The sequence below is a fragment of the Mobula hypostoma genome, chromosome 8, assembly GCF_963921235.1.
Source record: "Mobula hypostoma chromosome 8, sMobHyp1.1, whole genome shotgun sequence".
Classification (NCBI taxonomy): domain Eukaryota; kingdom Metazoa; phylum Chordata; class Chondrichthyes; order Myliobatiformes; family Myliobatidae; genus Mobula; species Mobula hypostoma.
Window position 1 is genome coordinate 141,291,498 of NC_086104.1, and position 21,316 is coordinate 141,312,813.

Consider the following 21,316-nt stretch of genomic DNA (forward strand, 5'->3'; position numbering starts at 1 on the left):
ATAAACAAGCTAATTAATTAGGTGCCGCCCGGCACGTAAATGTCGGCCCAGATCAGAGGCAATTGCCGATTGCTGCATTCTCCACGGATCGGTATCGGTTCGCTGCCCGGAGGTTGGGGACCACTGCACCACCCCAACCTCCGACGACTCAGCCTAACACACCATCATCAGTGTGCTCGGTGCTGTCTTCCCAATTCTGGTAAGTGATACTACACTGTACATACATTATTTCTACTTTATATAGGCTGTGTATTTTTATGCGTTATTTGGTATGATTTGGCAGCTTCATAGCTTAAAGGTTACTGCAGAGAGTGTTTCTGCCGACAGTGCTTGCGTGAGATTTTCGCTACGGAAAACAGTGCGGCAATGATTGTGGAAAGGTATTTCTACTTTATATAGGCTGTGTATTTATCATATCAGTTCGGCTTTTACTTTATGTTACTGTTATTTTAGGTTTTATGTGTTATTTGACATGATTTGGTAGGTTATTTTTCGGGTCTGCGACATTCCGGATGTTAAAAGGCCTGAACAGATTAGATATGGCAAAGTTATTTCCCATGGTAGGGGAGTCTAGGACAAGAGGGCACGACTTCAGGATTGAAGGACATCCATTTATAACAGAGATATGGAGAAATTACTTTATTCAGAGGGTGGTAAATCTGTGGAATTTGTTGCTACGAGTGACTGTGGAGGCCAGGTCGTTGGGTGCATTTAAGGCAGAGATAAATAGGTTCTTAATTAGCCAGGGCATCAAAGGGTATGGGGAAAAGGCAAGGGAATGGGGATGACTGGAAGAATTGGATCAGCCCATGATTGAATGGCGGAGCAGATGATTGGCTGAATGGCCTACTTTTGCTCCTATATGTTATGGTATTTTACACAAATTTTTCAAAAAGGTAAGGAAAAAAGTTATGAGAATAAGAATCATTTGTTTACCAACTAATCACAGGATAGCTTTATAGAAGATAATAGATTGTGGCTAATTTTACATCCAATTTAAAAAGTCAAAGATACGGGGGTGTCACGTGATGACGTAGGATTGAGACGTGTAAATCCAGCTCTCCCGTAAAAAATCAGCAAAGTACTGTTTAAACAAAGTAAAGTTAATAAATACTTTCCGAAAACTACTTATAAACTTCGTAAGACTACTCTATGATATGCCTCGTAAACCGCAACAGAAGAAGTCTGTCGTTGTGAAGTCGCCGCGAGATGGGAAGAAAAAAGGGCCTACTGCAGCGATGGAGCCTCGGATTCAGGTTGGATCTCCTTCAGAGGAGACGCATTTTATCTCTGGCGTAGAAGAACGGGGAGCAATGGCGGTGGTAGCGGTCTCTCGGAAGAAGATGCCGGAATTGCACATGCGCAAATCGACACAATTTAAACTACAAGAACCGACGGCCACTGCAAATGAAAGTGACTCAGAGTCAGAATTGGATATCGCAGAGAATACAGATGAAGAAGAGGAGGAAGAACTGGAAGAGACTGGAAGTAAAGGAGACGATGGAGACATAAGAGAGGCTTTATTGCAATTAATGGCTGAATTAAGAAAATTAAGAACAGAGCTTAGAGACGTGAAGATGTGCTATGATAAAGCTATGAAAAGACAGGATAAAATGGATAAGAAACTTCAGAAGATGGAAAGAACAATCGAGCATATTAACGATAGAGTGGAAAAAACAGAAAATAACGTGCTTGTCTGGAACACGGAAAGAAATCGACTCTTGGAGAAAGTGGACGTGTTGGAAAATTTTAGTAGACGTAATAACATTAAAATTGTTGGTCTTAAAGAAGGTATAGAGGGAGATAATCCAACAGAATTTTCTACCCTGATATAAGTTATGAACTTTTGAAAAGAAGGAAGAAGTTTAATCCAGTGAAAAAAGCCCTATGGGATCACGGTTATCAATTTATATTGCATTATCCTGCAACCTTGAAGATTTTCTTGCTTGGTGGAGAAAAAAGATTTTTTGACGATTACCAGAAAGCGGAGGAGTTTGTGTGAGATTCTTTGAATATTCACCAGATACAAGAACAAATTTAGGGGAGCGAGATGGATTAAAGATGAAGACTGGATCAAGGATTAGGCCTGTTGAATTTTTAGGCGGATGAATATATAAATATATTATTAATAATATGGGGGAGGGGAAGGAAGGTTAAAATTTGAGGAATATTAGCTGGGAATAATAACATCAATTTTTTTCTATATATAAATAATTTTTTGTTATGGGGGAGCTGAAAGAAACACTGTCCAATCGCTGCGTTATTCATGTGTGCAAGTGTGGCAATAGCCACGACCCACACAATGCAGGGGGGTAGTGTTGTGTATCTTTTCATTCACAACATTAGTGGGGGGGGTATTTTGTTTTTTTGTATCTTATCTATCTTTTTTTTCTTTTTGCCTGGATGATTGGGAGGGAAACACATAGCAACATGGTGAAGTTCAAAGAGATTCCCCAGGGTACTATGAGAGTTGAGAAGCTAAGTAATGTTTTAGATTTTAAGAGATAAATATGTAACTTTTTTGAATATTTGGAGCCCTTATTTATAGCTCCGATGATGAAGATCTTGGTTCCTTGGGGGAAAGTAACAAATATATATAAAATTTATTTTTATCCCATGGAGCATGTGCAAACCTTCCAATATTCAGGCAGTTCCTTTTTTTAGGTAGGAGTATATATCAGGGGGGAGGGTTAAGGGGAGGGGGGAGGGTAGATATTTTTTTTTCTCATGTATCATTTGAAAACTCAATAAAAATTATACATAAAAAAAAGTCAAAGATACAAAATAAATTCAGGTAAAGGAAGGCTGGAATAGGGAGTGTATTTCTTTTTCCATATAATCCATGCTAAAGATCAATTTGTTGATTTAGTTAAACAGAGCTTACTTTAAGAACTAAAAATGTATGTTCTCTTTTGATGTTATTAAGCAAAAAATAGAACAAGCCAGGAACAACAAGAGTAATACAAAGAATGTTCAAAAAGTTAGGGGCGGGGAGGGGGTACGGAAGGTAAATATAGGCAATCAGAAAATTAAAGACAAAGAAAGGAATGACATTATTACCCAAGGTCACACTGGTAGTTCTGTCCTACAGCCTTCATGCTGTTCAAGTTTAATACCGTAGTACACTGTAACAACTGATTTACTAAGTTTTTGCTCTGTTTCACCAGTAAAGGCATGCAATTTGACCATTGTATCACCTGGAATGGTTTTCCTTACCCCCATCCTAAGTCCACCTTTCTCTCCTCATTCAGACTCCAAAATAAACCACCCTGAAAATGCTTCTCCAACATCTGTTCCAATCAAACAAATCAAAATCATCTTGCTTAAAAATACTAACACATTGAAAAGCAAATTTTTTGAGAAAGTGTCTGTGATTATTTTTCTTTTCTGCCTACATTTGTTTAGTTTTCAAAGCTCATCTCTGATAGCTGCTCTCATGTGGTATGAAACGCCATAGCATGTGCTTCGGTTAACAACCAGCTAAAGGATTGCTAAGGGGAGTATGTACGTCTGCCAGGCAATTTATAAAATTTGCTTTTATTCATAACTAGCTCAATCTTTTAATAAGAGCACTATGGGACTTGCATAAGGAAAATATCAATCTGTTGAGTTCCAGACTTTCAATTAAATTTAGCAATGCAATTGGGAATTGTTAGGGATCAACAACTGCTGCATTGCTCAAACTGCATCAGCAACACTTCTTGCAATGATGCCAAGAGCCAGGCTACACTTAGAAAATCAGAATTTCAATTTCATTAGGACATTGGTGATGTACCAAGTTTCCTCAAGGATTCTTGCACATTTCTACAGATTTGCAGAATGGAGAGCCTTCTGACAGGTTGCATCAGAGCCTGGTACGCAGGCTCCAAAGCACAGAATTGCATGAGGAAGCAGAGGAGTGTAGACTTAGCCAGTTTGATCACAATCACAAACCTTCTCGCAGTTGAGGATGTCTTCAAGAGCTAGTGCGTCAAGAAGGTGGCAGCCATCATTAAGGGTCTTCACCTTCTGGGACACGCTCGCTTTACCTTACTGCCATCAGGGTGGAGATAGAGGAGTTTGAAGATCCACACTCAACATTTTAAGAACAGCTTCTTTCCCACTGCTATCAGATTTCTAAACAGTTCATGACCCATGAACACAACATCATTATTGGTCTTTGCACTATTTTTTGCATGGTCGACTCCATTTTGAAGCATCGAGGAAGATTGAAGCATCTGGGCGAATGCGGAGGAGGTTAGTGGTCGGTCTCCACGGAGCCCATGGGATCGATGGCAGTCGGTAGCCAGGTTAGTGGCGTTTGGATGCGGTATGGCAAACGCTCTTCACAGAAGGACTGAGTTCATGCGGCCGTATCCTCGATGCTGTCGGGAGGATGTTTTCAAAATTCAGGGTTGAATAGTTAATTTCATCAGGTGAATTTTCTTTATCTACTGTCAGAACAGTGATGTTAATTTATCTGCATTATCTTAAAAATTTTTGGGTCTATTATGAAGCCTAACATGTCAGTTTCATATGTGAACAGTCAAAGCTTCAATGCTTCCTCTGTAACTCAGCGTTTCATTGGGCCTGTAATATGTGGAATCTTACACCACCTGGTATGCTATTTCCAAGCTAATCAAATGCAAAACCATCCACTGTTCAAAGGTATAGGCAGATTTAACCCTCAAAATAGAATTTGTTCAGTAGAGAAGAAGCTTCAATCAAAGAATAAAAGATAGAGAGTTATGTTGAGTGCATTAGTCTTGTGCTGAAGTATTTTTCAGATTTATACTTACTATCTTTGAGCTTTTCAAAGTCCTTGTTAAGTAGCTCCTCTGCAGTGAGTTTGGAAAAATTGTCGTCAGCAAAAGGGTTCCAGGTGGAAACGTCAGGAGGATTATACACATTTTGTTGGGAGGTCCTGGGAGATCCTGAGGGAGTTGTTGTAGCTGACCTAAGTGGAAAAGGGTCATGCAGTGAATGCCTTACACTGGCTGGTTTAAACTTAATAAAAACTCATCACTTATTTCACTAAATTAAGAGCAATCCAAAGGCTTTGTAGATAAATGGATTCCCATGTATTGCTGGGTAGACCAGAGGATCAACATTCAATTTCTAATCTATACAGGGATAAATGCCAAACATTTGTGATAGCAATTGACCTAAGTATTACTGGAACAGGCAAGACTGGGAAAGCAGGGAGCCATTTTGAGGGTCAGATGGGTTGTGTAGCAGTGATCCAATGTTTAAATACTTACTTACTGCCATTTAGGACAGCAGTGAAGGTCCTCCATCTCTTGCGGTGTTCTGGGTTTCCTTCATCATGTCAGTAGCTTCCTATTGGTTTTCACCACTGTCAGTCATGCAAGTCTCGGGTGGAGACTCAGGAATACCGTCACACTCAGATGTAGAAGGATTCTTCATCGCTGTTTCCCTAACAGTTTTTCTTTTACCAGTCAGGATTGTTAGCCCTGAGCTGAACCCCCAATCCTGGAGGACCAGTGGACCACTCTTACTTGTTTGGCATGGGTGACCCTGCCAAAAGCTAAAGCATAAAGCTCTGACTCCAGCCAACATCGCTCTCCAGGTCATTGAGGCATGCAGGTCTCCAAACCACAACAAGGTTGTGGACTTCTTGGAGGTATGTTTAAATGCTAACCATTTTTTTTTGACCAATGCAACAGTAGACACTTCACTTCTAAACAGTGCCTTCACTTGATGTCTACAAAAGCCATTTGCTCCAGGTCTTAAAGAGAGGGGAATTTGTAACGTGTTACCAAATGGAAGGAAACTGAGATTTAGTTTGACGAATTTAAAAGCCAGCGGAATAATTAATGGGGATAAAATAAAAAGCATGAGGAGAGATAAACAAAGTCGGTAAACAATTTAATGAAACCATACACCTATAGGGTTACATTGTCTGCTTATCCCAAACAATTCATTGCAATTCCAGCCAGACAACTGATTGTAATTAAGCCACAGACGATAATCATTCATTAAATAAAAGCTAAACCTACTTGGATTTGTTTAAACCAGCTTCTGCGGCAGCGGCAGCGAGGAGCTGGGTTGATTTACTGACTGGAACCCCAAATACTGCGCTGTACGTGACATCACTCAGAATCCTTCTGTGCCCGGCCCGCTGAGTCTTGGGGGATGACGGAGGAGTCACAGACATTGGCACCATCTTCGGAGACTGATTTGGTGCCACCTGTGGCGGCTGCTGCTGCTGCTGGATCTGGGTCTGCAAGGGAAAGCAGTTAACTTCATTTATGTCCATGATCAGGAACAAGCTCAAATTCTTCAAAATGCTCACAAGCTCAAAATGTGGGCTTGGGAACACTTTTATCATAAGTATCATAATTTCTCCAAATGCATTGCAACTAGTAAACATTTCCTCACATGCTATTCTCACACAATCAGAATAAAACATTTTTATTCCAACTTCTCCTTTTGTTTTTAAGAATAAGAGAAAGAGTGGGAATCACTAAGTTGCCCACACAGCTTTGCCTAAGCAGTTGTGATGCGTATTCATTGCCTTGCTCATATTTCCCATCCAACCTGAAATCGCATTATCACAAAGAAATGCAAATTAATGCCTTAGCTAATATTGTGGCCTTTTCAGAGTGAAGGTGAAGGCTGAATACTCTTTGGAATGCTCTTTGCTCAATGGAATAATTTAACGGTGGCCTTTACAAGAAAACTGATGAAAGAGGGGAAGGAATAAGCAAAATTGCTTGATTTAAAGAAAACTCTAATTTGGCATAATTTTCACATTTGCACAAATGTCTGGGCTAACAGCAAATTCTCATCTTTCGTTCTGACATGGGAGTAGGCAATCTTGCCCCATCAAGTTGACGCTGGCTCATGGAGCAATCCCAATTCCCCATTAGTTTACACTGCAACCTATTCTCCAACTTATCCATCAACCATCCCCAATTTTCACCACTTGTATATGTATCTGGCTAATTTACAGTGGTCAATTAACCTGACAATCTGCTTTCTTTGGGATGGGGGGCGGGGGAACCATAGAACCTGTAGGAAATCCTCAAGGTCATAGGAAGAATGTGCAAACTCCCCAGGGACAACATGGAAGTCTGGATTGAACTTGGGTTACCGGAGCTACAAGGGGGCAGTTGTACCAGCTGTGCTACAGGTTTGAGAAATGTCACAGTCTCCATCCATCTACCAAGAGAGGGCAAGTCTCTCTTTGTTGTCACTGTATGTTCATGTGTTACAAGGGATAAACACTTAATTTGCAAACTCTTACCATTCCCTGTTCCTGAGAGGCTGCTTGAGCACCTGCAGCTTGCTGCTGCGGCGGGGGCAATGATGTGTGTTGCAGGTGTGCTGCAGTCAGCTGCTGCTGGACATTAGCAGCCTGCTGGCTCACATACTGCATCTGTTGCATGGCTGTGGCAAGCTGCTGTTGCTGGAGATAGAAATTCTGCATCATCTGATGTTGCATGACTTGTTGCTGCGCTTGCTGTATGGCGTGGTACTGGTCACCAACACATGCAAATAAGACACTCAAAATCAATTGAAAGAACAGATGACATAAAACATAAAATCATAAAAAAGAATAATAACGTTGACAAATCGGATTTCACCATTGCCAAATGTTGACTGCTCAGTATAAATACAGGCGCCATGAGTGTGCTTTATCACATTATGTCACTGAAAACTTGGGCAGAAGGTAAGCACAAGTCTGCAGCAAGTACACTGGGTTAATGGAAAGTGATGTGACTAATCATTGCATTATTACAACAAAAATATCTCTAAATGATTTATACAATTGTGTGCAGTGCCGTGTCATTTCTATGTAAACACAGCAGGCCAGATGTATGCAAAGAGGAACAAGATGACTTTTTGCTTGTAATATCATAAATTATGAGTGGGTTGTTGGCCAAGTGAAGGTGAGGTAGCCTTGTATTTGGTGCACTAGCCTGCTTCAAAAGGCAGCACTATCATCACGGAACGATTTATTCTAATTACACACTTTGTCAGCCTAAGTAAAACAACAAGACTATAAAAAAAATCCCCCTCATCTCTGTTCTAAAGGATTTCCTTCTGTTCTGATGCTGCGCCCTCTGGTCCTAGACTCTCCCACTTTTGGAAGCATCCTCTCCACAACATTTCAATGTAGCCTTTCAATATTCAATGACATCCCACCTCTCTTCAGTGAGTACAGGCCCAGAACCATCAAACACTCCTCAAACAGTGACCCTTTCCTTCCTGGGATCATTTTCATAAACTTCCACTGGACCCTCTCCAATGCTACTACATCCCTTCTTAGTAATGGGGCCCAAAACTCCTTCAAATACACCAAATGCGGTCTCAGCATTACATTGCTTTTATATTTTAGTGTTCTTGAAATGAAAGTTAAAATTGCATTTGCCTTTCTGACTACTGACTCAACCTGCAAGTTAACTTTTAGGGAGCCCTCTCCAAGTCCCTTTGCACCTACAATTTCTGAGGTTGATTCCATTTAGGAAATAGTCCATACCTTTATTCCTACTGTGACAAGAATACACATAGATAAAGATGTTAGCTGTCCTGTGCTGGCACCAGTGGGATCAGCAGTTGGTCTGCCACTTGTCTTCAGGAGAGAGAGAGATAAGGAAAACAATGGAGCAGCATTTGGAGATGTTAATGAAGGGACGGGAGAGAGTAACGGAAGGAGAGCTGTCAAGAGCGGCTCCCCCTTTGAACCCTGAACTGTTTGAAGTGATGGACAGGCGATACCCCAGCAGGGGGATAAAAAGGGACAGGTTTGCTAAGGCAGGACACACACGACACCCGAGGTAACGAGACCCTGGAAGTGGTGCGTCTCTCACAAGTCGGTGGGAAGTTTTGGAAGGCCGGTTGCGGGACCAGGCCATAGACGCACAGGGTGGAAAGGCACGATCGGCGGGAACCTGGTGTGTGTCCACCCTTGCCTGGGTGCCGGGTTCACCACAGAAAAACGATCATATCTGGAAACGGAGGGGGTCACGGTTGGTGACATCAGATGACATCACAAAGGACTCGCCCGAAAGCTGACTGCGAAGGTCTGTGTGGAAGCCGTTTTTGAATATTCATTCGTTTTGCTCTCTCTCTCCTTCCCCCACACTGTCCATCCCCCCATGGCAGCGATTACTGCAAACTGAACTGAACTGAACTAAATTGAACTGAACTTTGCGTCACTTTGAAACTGGTCATTTACTCCTAGACAATGATAGAGCTTGATTGATCCTGTTATCTTAATTCTGTGTACATGTGTGTTTATCATTGCTGAACTGTTGCATTTATTATCCTTTTGATTAGAGTACTGTGTTGCTTGTTTCTTTAATAAAACTTTCTTAGTTCTAGTAATCCAGACTCTAACTGAGTGATCCATTTCTGCTGGTTTGGCAACCCAGTTACGGGGTACATATCATAAGTGGGGTTCTCGTCCGCGATTTTGAACGCTAAATTTGGGACGGAGTAAATTGATTGGGTCAAAATTCCCGAAAGAAAGAAAAGACAAACAGCAGAAATGGAGGCTGAGGAATTTATAAAGGCGCCGACCTTGGAGACATTAGAGGATGCCAGGAAATCGGAATTGGCAGCTGTGGCCAAACAGTTGAATCTTGCTAAGGGGAAGTCGACAATGGGAAGAGATACACAGAGCTATCGTAGAGCACTATGTATCTAAAGGTGTGTTTCCCCAAGGCGAGATGGAGGTGGTGTCTATTGAAAAACCTGCTGGAGACGCGGTACAGGTGCAGCTTGAAAAACTGAGACTCGAGCACAAGTTCTGGGTACGGCAGTTGGAGCGAGAAGAGAAAGAGAGAGAGTTAGAAAGGCGGGAGAAAGAGAAACAGTTAGAAAGGCAGGAGAAAGAGAGAGAGTTAGAAAGGCAGGAGAAAGAGAGAGAGTTAGAAAGGTGGGAAACAGTTAGAAAGGCAGGAGAAACAGAAGGAGTTAGTAAGGCAGGAGAGAGAGAGAGACAGTTGGAGCGAGAGGAGAAACAGAGGGAAAGGGAATTCGAGTTGGAGAAGTTAAGGATAAGGGCAGAGCAGGGGCCTGTGCCGAACCAAGGTGGAGGGTTCCGGGCGACCCAGGAGGTTAGGCTGGTTCCCCCATTTGACGATACCGACGTAGATCGGTACTTTCTCCATTTCGAAAAAGTTACTACCAGTCAGGACTGGCCGAGGGATAAGTGGGCTGTTTTGCTTCAGAGTGTACTGAAAGGGAAAGCCCAACACGCTTACTCAGCTTTGTCTGCGGAAGATGCCCAGAGGTATGAGGTGGTGAAAGAGGCCATCCTCAGGATTTATGAGTTGGTCCCGGAGGCATACCAGCAGAGGTTCCGGAATGCGAGGAAGCAGTGGGACAGCACGTATTTAGAGTTTGCCCGTGAGATGCAGACATATTGTGAGCATTGGTGCACCTCGAAGGGGGTAGAGGGGGATTATGACAGACTGCTACAGCTGATCCTGATTGAGCAGTTTAAAGGTTGTGTCCCTGAGGGTATGAGACCCTACCTAGATGAGAAAGAGGCAGCCACATTAGCCGCAACTGCTAAGTTAGCGGATGAGTATGCGTTGACGCATAAAATGAAGTTTGCCCTGAGTAAAGGCTACCAGAAGGGTAGTCAGGACGGCGGGGAGAGTCCGCCAGAAAAGTCAGAAAGTAAGCCGGGGACTAGTGAGAAGGATAAGGTAGACCGGGAGCAGTCTGGTAGGAGGTCTCCTGGGGTCATCTGTTATAATTGCGGGAAAGTCGGACACTTTGCGTCCAGGTGCTTTGCCCCAAAGAAGGAGACGGGAAAAGGAAAAACGGCGATTTTGACTGGCTGTATCGAGCTGGTAAATGAACCGTTAGGACTGGACAGGTCTGCCAAAGTTCAGTAAGGGCGCGAGAGGTTTATCTCGGCCGGATTGGTTTTGGTGAAGGAGGGGTTAAAACCAGTTCCAGTGCGGATCTGGAGAGACACGGGAGCGTGCCAGTCACTGATACTGAAGAGTGTATTAGAGTTTAGCTCAGAGACCCAGACTGGGGAGGTCAAGGTCAAAGGTATTGGGGAAGGGACAGAGGCCTTTGCACCAGATACACTTACAAAGCAACCTGGTCTCTGGACTAGTCACGATCGGGGTGAGGTCCGAATTATCGATGAAAGGCATGGAAGTCTTGCTTGGTAATGACCTTGCCGGGGGAATCGTGATCCCAGCCGTGAGATTGACAGGTCAGCCCGCCAGCATTGAGGCCCCGCCCATGGACTCACAGGTTCATCACGGGACTGCGGTAGTAAATTTAGCTGAGACGTTTCTGCCAGCCTTGTACGAGAAGGGGGTAGAAAGTGAAAAGAAGGAGTGTAGTGAGACAAGAGGTAGTGAGGGAGCTGGGACAGACGTAGCATTAGCCAGGAAAGAATTTGTGCAGGCGCAGGAGCGAGACGAGGGGCTGATGGTTTTGGCAGAGACAGCTCTCTCTGACACAGAATTAACAAGGGAACTAGTAGGCTATTGTGTGGAGGAGGTAGTGCTAAGGAAGAAAGGGAGAACAAGTACCGTACCCGCAGATGAGGAATGGGGGGTGGTGCAAAAAAGTTATGGGGATGAGATTTTTAACCTGGCCCACAAGGTACCCCCCGGTGGACATTTTGCGGTGCTGGAGGAAACAGTTGGTGGAATCATGAAAGAGGTTTACCGGCTGCCCAGGAGGAAGGATGTTATTGATTATGGCCGACGCGAACTGAGACGGTCACAGGCTTTTGATATGCTAACAAACCTAGTCGGTGTTAGCGCGAAAATCAATGAAGCTAGGGTCCCCCTGATAAGAGAAAAAAACCATTTCGAAAAGATGAGTATGGTATCGACCAGATGGGAGAAGGCTATTGTTTTGGCCAGCTCTGCTGATAAGGTCTCTCCCTTAATCCCCGAACAAAGCGACTCTTTAGGAGAAGTAACTAGACGACTCACACACGTATGTTTGATTGTCCCGAGGCGATGCAAAGAACTGGGACGTTGGGTGGTGCTTGTTTCACTAGGTCAGCCTAGCGAGCAACACCCCTATAGAATGAGTAATTCGGTGACGAAAGGGCTGACGAACACAGAGGTGTGTATTGGCGATGTAATACGGCTGTCTGAAGCCAGCTTGATAGGGAACCTTGAAAAAAATGAGTTTGGCCACACGAAGGTCACTTACCTGGGAATTGTGGTGACACAGGGGCAGCTGGCAGCGATGCAAGCTAAAGTGCGGGCTATCTCTGACATCCCAACCCCGACAGACAAGAGGGCCCTCAGAAGGCTCTTGGAGATGGTGGGGTACTGTAGGAAGTTTTGCAATAATTCTGCGGTTACTACCCCTCCCCCTCCTACTAAGCCCTTGCGAGAGAAAACTAAGTCGGAATGGGACGACCCTTGTTACTGTGGTCCGGGACGAAACCCAATGAGAGGTTACATTGATCGCAATTCATCAGTGTTTTTGGCCACTATGAAGTTTGCTAAGTTGGAGCTTGGTCTAAGGGATTATTAATAACACATATAAAAGGAACAGAAAATGTGATGGCTGACTGTCTGTCAGGTGTTGACAACTTCAAATTCGCTGTATTAGCCAAATAGCTGATAAAGATGTGTATTTGTGTGTATCAAATAATGTGTTCATGTTTGTAATTTTTACCCCGGTAAAAATCCTAAAAGGGGGGGAAGTGTGACAAGAATACACATAGATAAAGATGTTAGCTGTCCTGTGCTGGCACCAGTGGGATCAGCAGTTAGTCTGCCACCTGTCTTCAGGAGAGAGAGAGAGATAAGGAAAACAATGGAGCAGCATTTGGAGATGTTAATGAAGGGACGGGAGAGAGTAACGGAAGGAGAGCTGTCAAGAGCGGCTCCCCCTTTGAACCCTGAACTGTTTGAAGTGATGGACAGGCGATACCCCAGCAGGGGGATAAAAAGGGACAGGTTCGCTAAGGCAGGACACACACGACACCCGAGGTAACGAGACCCTGGAAGCGGTGCGTCTCTCACAAGTCGGTGGGAAGTTTTGGAAAGCCGGTTGCGGGACCAGGCCATAGATGCACAGGGTGGAAAGGCACGATCGGCGGGAACCTGGTGTGTGTCCACCCTTGCCTGGGTGCCGGGTTCACCTCAGAGAAACGATCGTATCTGGAAACGGAGGGAGTCACGGTTGGTGACCTCAGATGACATCACAAAGGACTCGCCTGAAAGCTGACTGCGAAGGTCTGCGTGGAAGCCGTTTTTGAATATTCATTCGTTTTGCTCTCTCTCTCCTTCCCCAACACTGTCCATCCCCCCACGGCAGCGATTACTGAGAACTGAACTGAACTTTGCGTCACTTTGAAACTGGTCATTTACTCCTAGACAATGATAGCGCTTGATTGATCCTGTTATCTTAATTCTGTGTACATGTGTGTTTATCATTGCTGAACTGTTGAATTTATTATCCTTTTGATTAGAGTACTGTGTTGCTTGTTTCTTTAATAAAACTTTCTTAGTTCTAGTAATCCACACTCCAACTGAGTGATCCATTTCTGCTGGTTTGGCAACCCAGTTACGGGGTATGTAACACTACCACTAAAGTGCAGGACAATAAACTTCCTCACACCAAATCTCATCTGCCACTCTTTTGCCCATGTTTCTAATCTTTCCAGTCCTTCTGCAAACTCACTACTTCCTCATCACAACCTGACTCTTTACCTATCTCGGCAGAACACCATTAGTTACTGGCAGCCAATCAGAAAAGGTCCCCTTTATTTCTACTCTGCCCCTATCAGTAAACCAATCTTCTGTGCATGCTTGTATCTTTCCTGTAATATCATGGGCTCTTATCTTGTTTAGCAGACCCATGTGTTGCACTGTGTCAAAGGCCTTCTGAAAATCTAGGTCAACTACACCCACTGACTCTCCTTTGTCTATCCTGTCTGTTATTTTTTCAAAGAATTCCAACAGATTTCTCAGGCAAGATTTCCCCTTTAAGGAAGCCATTCTAATTTCTGCCTATTTTATTAAGTGCCTCCTATTACCCTGACAACTCATCCTTAATAATGTACTCTAACATCTTGCCAACCATTGAAGCCAAGCTAAATGGCTTATAATTTCCTATCGCTTGTCTCCCTCCCTTCTTAAAGAATGAAGTGACATATACGATTTTCTACTCCTTCTAGAATCAGTCCAGAATCTAGTGTTTTTAAAAGATCATTATTAATGCCTTCTCAATCTCTTCAGCTACCTCTTTCAGAATCATGGGCTGTAGTCCATCTGATCCAGGTGACTTATCTACCATTGGACCTTTCAGCTTCCTAAGCACCTTCTCCTTAGTAACAGCAATTACATTCAATTCTGAAACCTGACACCTCAAATTTCAGCATGCTGCTGGTGTCTTCTACAGTGAAGACTCTACTGACACAAAATGCTTATTTAGTTTGCCTGCCCTATGAAGCCCTCTCCAGTGTCATTTTCTAGTGGCCCAATGTCCGTAATGCTCCTCATTTACTCTTTATGTATCTGAATAAACTTTAGATATCCACTTTTATATTACTGGCTAGCTCATCTTCATATTTCATCTTTTCTCCCTGTATTGTTTTTTAGTTGTCTTCTGTTGGGTTTCAAAATACTCTAGATACCCACTAGTTTTTGCTATATTGTATGCCATCCTTTTGCTTTTATGCTGACTTTGACTTCCCTTGTCTGCCACGGTTGCCTCATCTACCTTTTAGATTGCTTCTTCTTTAGGATAAACTGATTTTGCATTTTTCAAATTACTCCAGGAGGCTCCAGCCATTGCTACTCTGCTGTCATCCCTGCTAGTTTCCTCTTTAAATCAACTTTGGCCAGCACCCCTTTCGTTCCTCTGTAGTTATCTTTTACTCACCTCTAACAATGATACAACCAGTTTTAGCTTCTCCCTCTCAAACTGCAAGATAAATTCTATCATTGCTTCCTAATGGTTCTTTTGCCTTAATTTCCCTAATTAAATCTGGTTCATTATACAACCCATCCAGAATTGCCTTTCCCTCATGGGTTAACCATATGCTGTGCTAAAAGCCATCTTGTAGGCACTCCATCTCTGGGGATCTAACATCAACCTGATTTCCCGAAAATACCTACCCATTGAAACCACCCATGACCATTGTAACAGTGCCCAATTTTTTCATGCCTTTTCTGTCTCCCAATATAATTTGTACTCTACATCTTGGCTACTGTTTGGAGGCCTATATGTAACTCCCATCAGGGTTTTGTTTCACTCCTGCAGTTTCTTAACACTACCTGCAGAATTCTACATTACCTGATCCCATGTCACTTCTTTTTAAGGATTTGATTCAATATTTTTACCAACAAAGCAACCTCACCTCTTGTGCCAACCTGCCCGTCCTTTTGATACAGTATGTATCCTTGGATGTTAAGCTTTCAACTGTGCTCTTCTTTCAACACGACTCAGTGACAACATCATACTTGCTGTTTTTTAATTGTGCTAAAAGATCATCCACCTTATTCCATATACTGTGTGCATTGAAATATAATCATATATTCAAGCTGCACCTATAACACTCCCCCCAACCTAGACTTCTATCTTAGGAACAAGAATACAAGCAAGCTTACTCATAAGGGATATCCATCTGCTAAATATATATGCAATTATTGGTACTCAATACCTCGTTCCAGCCATCATTAAATTGGTGGAATAGAGCAGTACATGTATGTACACTGAGCAGTCATGAACAACGAGTTGACAAACAGATGGTGAGCAATTAAACTCTGTAAAGTAGAAAAAAATACTAAAACAGATACAAATATAGACTAGACCAATGATTCTTAACATGAAGAAAATAAATCATAAAACATGATGGTGTTGATGAAGTTGCCCTATATTTTCCTTCTTTTATACCAATAGCAACTGAAGTTGCTTAGCTGTTCATTCCTTTACATGAATACCCATAAGGGATATTTTGCAAATTTACCTTGAAACAATAAAAAAAACTTGCTAAAAATAATTTAGTTATATTAAATAACTTTAGACCTTCCACAGCATTTTTTATCCTGCCTAAAAGAGCCCCATTTTGTGTATTTTATTTATCTTTATTTATTGAGATACAGCACAGAATAAGCTCTTCCACCCCTTCAAGCCACCCCGCCCAGCAATCTCCCAATTTAATCCAAGCCCAATCACGGGACAATTTACAATGACCAATTAACCTAGCAACCGGTATCTCTTTGGAGTGGCGTTGGAAACTGGAACACTTGGAGGAAACTCACTTGGTCACGGGGAGAACGTTCAAACTCCTTACAGGCAGTGGTGGGAATTGAACCCATGTTGTCAGTACTGTAGAGCGTTGTGCTAACCACTACGTTATTGTGCCGCCCCATGTATGATCAATACATTGTCCAATCTGTACACCAACACAATATTCTTATTTAAACTTGAACTAATAAAAATTTACCATCCTGAAATTGTCACGGATTAGCCATGAATATGCACGCTGCACAATTGTACTTTTAAAATTCCAATGATTATGGAGGTGCTCCAGAATTCAATATAAATCAAAAAGCACCCTGGCACTGCACTGCAAACCTTTCCATGCCCTCTTCACGTTGAGGAAAGGCACAACAGGTACCAGGCTTGCTGAAGTTACCTCATTTCAACTGCTATAGCCCATAGTTTCATTTTCTAGTTTCTATTCTGTGTGGAACAATCTTTGCGCACCCCCCCCACCCCATTTTAATTAAATTCTTCAGTGATGTACCAGAGAATGTTGCTTTGGGAAGGCTTTCCAGGTGCTTCTCTGGGCCTTGTTAGTAAGATGGAGGCTTGGACAATTGGGGAATTAGGAAATTAACAGGAAAGTGATAGTTTGGATGTATAATTAGCTCAGTGAAACAAAGTGTTATTTTGAGGGTTTGCAATGGTGTTTCAAGCTTTAGCTTCATTACACAAACATGAAATACATCACAGGAAATGACAAAATATTACACTGCTCCAGGGACCACTGTGTGTTTCAAACAAGATAGGACAGTAAAAATTGGCAGAAAAATGACAAACCTGGAGTTCAATGTCATGTATTGTGAAGTGAAGCACTTTGAAGGAACTAAAATGCAAATACCATACTTCTAAAAATTACTTAATTCTGAAAAATGTAGATAAACATAGTCACTGATGTCATTGTACATGAATCTTTAAAGGTAAAAGGTTTAATAGTGATTGAAAGCATATTAGTTATTTGGGCATATAGCTAATAAAAGTAGAAAATTCTGGGCACTCCACAAACAATATAAAGAGTAAAGAGCTTCAAAACGTACAACGCATCATGTTACCAGGGATGGTGGGATGAAGGATCTTCGGTTACAAGGAGGTTGTAGTGAATGTTAGAACTTTTCTCTTTGAATTGGTGGAGGGGAGGGGTTCAAAATGTGAAGCTAGAGATCACCAAGATGATAAAGTGTTTTGACTGAACAAAGTTTCCACTTCCACTGTGTGGCCGAAACCACAATTCATAATTAAAAATCAAAGGCAAGAAGGTTTAGAGACAAAATGAGGAGAAATTTTAGATAAAATGTATTTGAATTAAAGTCTGAAAGTTGGCTACATAAATAATATTAAAAGTTGGACAGCTGTTCAGGGATGAAGAACGTGCTGTTACAGGAACTCAGAGCTAGGCATGGGTGTTCTTAGACCTAGCACAAGTATAAAATGCTGAACAACCTTCTTCTCAAAGACTCTCAGATCCTAACGGATTGGAAGACCTGGTGAGTATCCCCAGAACAACAGGGCTCATTAAAACCAGCTTTCTACACCAGGCTGAAATACATTGTAAGCTGTAAAAAACGTCTGTTTGAAAAGACTGCCTTTGATATTGAGTACTGATTTGAGTATTTAGAACGGGTAGACTAATTGGGGCAATGTTGCTTTCCAACCCAAGTTCTATCAACTTACTGATAGGTAGACAGAGTAATGTAGAGGATTCAGGAGCTCTAACATTGAAATATTCTTACCAAAGTGAGGAATCGTAGAGTCAAAGAACACTACAGCACAGAAACAGGCCCTTTGCCCATCCAGTCTGTGCTGAAACATTAATCTGCCTCGTCTCACCAACCAGCGCCCTCCATACCCCTCTTGTTCGTGTACCTATCCAAATTACTCTAAGTGCTGAAATCGACCCCACACCCACCACTTGTGCTGGCAGCTCATTCCACAATCTCACCACCCTCTGAGGGAAGGAGTTGCCTCCCATTTTACCTTAACCCATGACCGCTAGTTGTAGTCTCACCCAAACTCAGTGGAAAAAGCCTGTTTGCATTTACCCTATACATGCCTCTCAATTTTGTATACCTCTATCAAATCTCCCCTAAATCTTCTACATTTTTGGGAATAAAGTTCTAACCTAGTCAAATTTTCCCGGCAACATACTCGTAAATTTTCTCTGCACTCTTTCCATCTTATTTACATTTTCTGGTAGGAGACCAATACTGCACACATTAGTCCTACCAACATATTATATAATTTCAACATACCTTCCCAATTCCTGTACTCACTACATTGACTTATGAAGGGCAATGTGCCAAAAGCTTTCTTTACAACCCTATCTACCTCTGACATCACTTTCAAGGAATTATGGATCTGTATTCCCAAATCCCTCTGTTCTACCACACTCCTCAGGAACCTACCACTCACCAAGTAAAACCTACCCTAGTTGGTCCTCCCAAAGTGCAACACCTCACACTTGTCTGCATTAACTTCCATCTGCCATTTTTCAGGTTGATCCAGAACCCACTGTAAGCTTTAATAGTCTTCCTCACTATCCACCACACCCCCAATATTGATGTCATTTGCAAACTTGTTGATCCAGTTTACCACATTGTCATCCAGATTATTGATATAGATGACAAACAATTACGGACGCAGCACCGATCCCTGTGATACACCATTAGTCACAAGCCTCCAGTAAGAGAGGCAATCATCTCCTACCACTCTCTGGCTTCTTCTGCAAAGCCATGTCTAATCCAATTTATTACTTGATCTTGAATGCCAAGCAACAGAACCTTATTGACCAACCTTCCATGTGGGATCTTGTCAAAGGCCCTGCTAAAGTCCATGTGTACAACATCCACAGCCTTGTTCAATCAACTTTTTTTGTAACTTAGAAGCACAGAAACATAGAAAATAGATGCAGGAGTAGACCATTCGGCCCTTCGAGCCTGCACCGCCATTCAGTATGATCATGGCTGATCATCCAACTCAGAACCCTGTACCTGCCTTCTCTCCATAACTTCTGATCTCTTTAGCCACAAGGGCCATATCTAACTTCCTCTTAAATATAGCCAATGAACTGGCCTCAACTGTTTCCTGTGGCAGAGAATTCCACAGATTCACCACTCTCTGCATGAAGAAGTTTTTCCTCATCTCAGTCCTAAAAGGCTTCCCCTTTATCCTCAAACTGTGACCCCTCGTTCTGGACTTCCCCAACATTGGGAACAATCTTCCTACATCTGGCCTGTCCAATCCCTTTAGAATTTTATACGTTTCAATAGACAACAGACAATAGGTGCAGGAGTAGGCCATTTGGCCCTTCGAGCCAGCACCGCCATTCACTGTGATCATGGCTGATCATCCACTATCAGTATCCAGTTCCTGCCTTATCCCCATAACCTTTGATTCCGCTATCTTTAAGAGCTCTATCCATCTCTTTTCTGAAAGCATCCAGAGACTTGGCCTCCACAGCCATTTGGGGCAGAGCATTTCACATATCCACCACTCTCTGGGTGAAAAAGTTTTTCCTCACCTCCGTTCTAAATGGCCTACCCCTAATTCTTAAATTGTGGCCTCTGGTTCCGGACTCACCCATCGGCGGGAACATGCTTCCTGCCTGCAGCATGTCCAATCTCTTAATAATCTTATATGTTTCAATAAGATCCCCTCTCAGCCTTCTAATTTCCAGAGCATACAAGCCCAGACTCTCCAATCTTTCGACATATGACAGTCCTGCCATCTCGGGAATTAACCTTGTGAACCTATGCTGCACTCCCTCAATAGCAAGAATGTCCTTCCTCAAATTTGGAGACCAAAACTGCACACAGTACTCCAGGTGTGGTCTCACCAGGGCCCTGTACAGCTGCAGAAGGACCTCTTTGCTCTTATACTCAATTCCCCTTGCTATGGAGGCCAGCATGCCATTAGCTTTCTTCACTGCCTGCTGTACTTGCATGCTTGCTTTCAGTGACTGATGTACAAGAACATCTACATCTCGTTGTGCTTCCCCTTTTCCTAACTTGACTCCATTTGGATAATAATTTGCCTTCCCATTCTTACCACCAAAGTGGATAACCTCACATTTATCCACATTAAACTGCATCTGCCATGCATCTGCTCACTCACCCAGCCTGTCCAAGTCACCCTCCATTCTCATAACATCCTCCTCACATTTCACACTACCACCCAGCTTTGTGTCATCGGCAAATTTGCTAAGGTTACTTTAAATTCCCTCATCTAAATCATTAATATATATTGTAAGCAATAAGATTCCCCCTCAATCTTCTAAATTCCAGAGAGTATAAGCCTAGTCAATCCAGTCTTTCATTGTATGAAAGTCCTGCCATCCCAGGAATCAATCTGGTGAACCTTCTTTGGTACTTCCTCTATGGCAAGAATGTCTTTCCTCAGATTAGGGGACCAAAACTGCACACAATACTCCAGGTATGGTCTCATCAAGGCCTTGTACAACTGCAGTAGTACCTCCCTGCTCCTGTACTTGAATCCTCTTGCTATGAATGCCAGCATACCATTCGCCTTTTTCACCGCCTGCTGTACCTGCATGCCCACTTTCAATGACTGGTGTACAATGACAACCAGGTCCGTTGCACCTCCCCTTTTCCTAATCGGCCACCGTTCAGATAATAATCTGTTTTCCTGTTCTTGCCACCAAAGTGGATAACCTCACATTTATCCACATTAAATTGCATCTGCCATGAATTTGCCCACTCACCTAACCTATCCAAGTCACCCTGCATCCTCTTAGCATCCTCCTCACAGCTAACACTGCTGCTCAGCTTCGTGTAATCCGCAAACTTAGAGATGCTACATTTAATTCCCTCATCTAAGTCATTAATATATATTGTAAACAACTAGGGTCCCAGCACTGAGCCTTGCGGTACCCCACTAGTCTCTGCCTGCCATTCTGAAAAGGTCCCGTTTATTCCCACTCTTTGCTTCCTGTCTGCCAACCAATTCTCTATCCACATCAATACCATACCCCCAATACCGTGTGCTTTAAGTTTGTACACTAATCTCCTGTGTGGGACCTTGTCAAAAGCCTTTTGAAAATCCAAATATACCACATCCACTGGTTCTCCCCTATCCA

At 42.7% G+C, this 21,316-nt stretch overlaps 1 protein-coding gene across 7 annotated transcripts in view; it reads right to left on the reverse strand.

The window, feature by feature from the left end:
* Nucleotides 1-21,316, reverse strand: part of aak1b (AP2 associated kinase 1b) — a 151,338-nt gene that overhangs the window by 48,557 nt on the left and 81,465 nt on the right. For 6 of the 7 annotated variants that reach the window (XM_063056987.1, XM_063056986.1, XM_063056991.1 and 3 more), the window contains exons 12-14: nucleotides 7,250-7,480; nucleotides 6,000-6,223; nucleotides 4,779-4,936 (exon numbers count right to left, since the gene is read on the reverse strand). In XM_063056987.1, the coding sequence (XP_062913057.1) occupies nucleotides 4,779-4,936; nucleotides 6,000-6,223; nucleotides 7,250-7,480 (613 nt within the window). The remainder of the gene's footprint in view (nucleotides 1-4,778; nucleotides 4,937-5,999; nucleotides 6,224-7,249; nucleotides 7,481-21,316) is intronic. The other variant, XM_063056988.1, reaches the window with a different exon arrangement.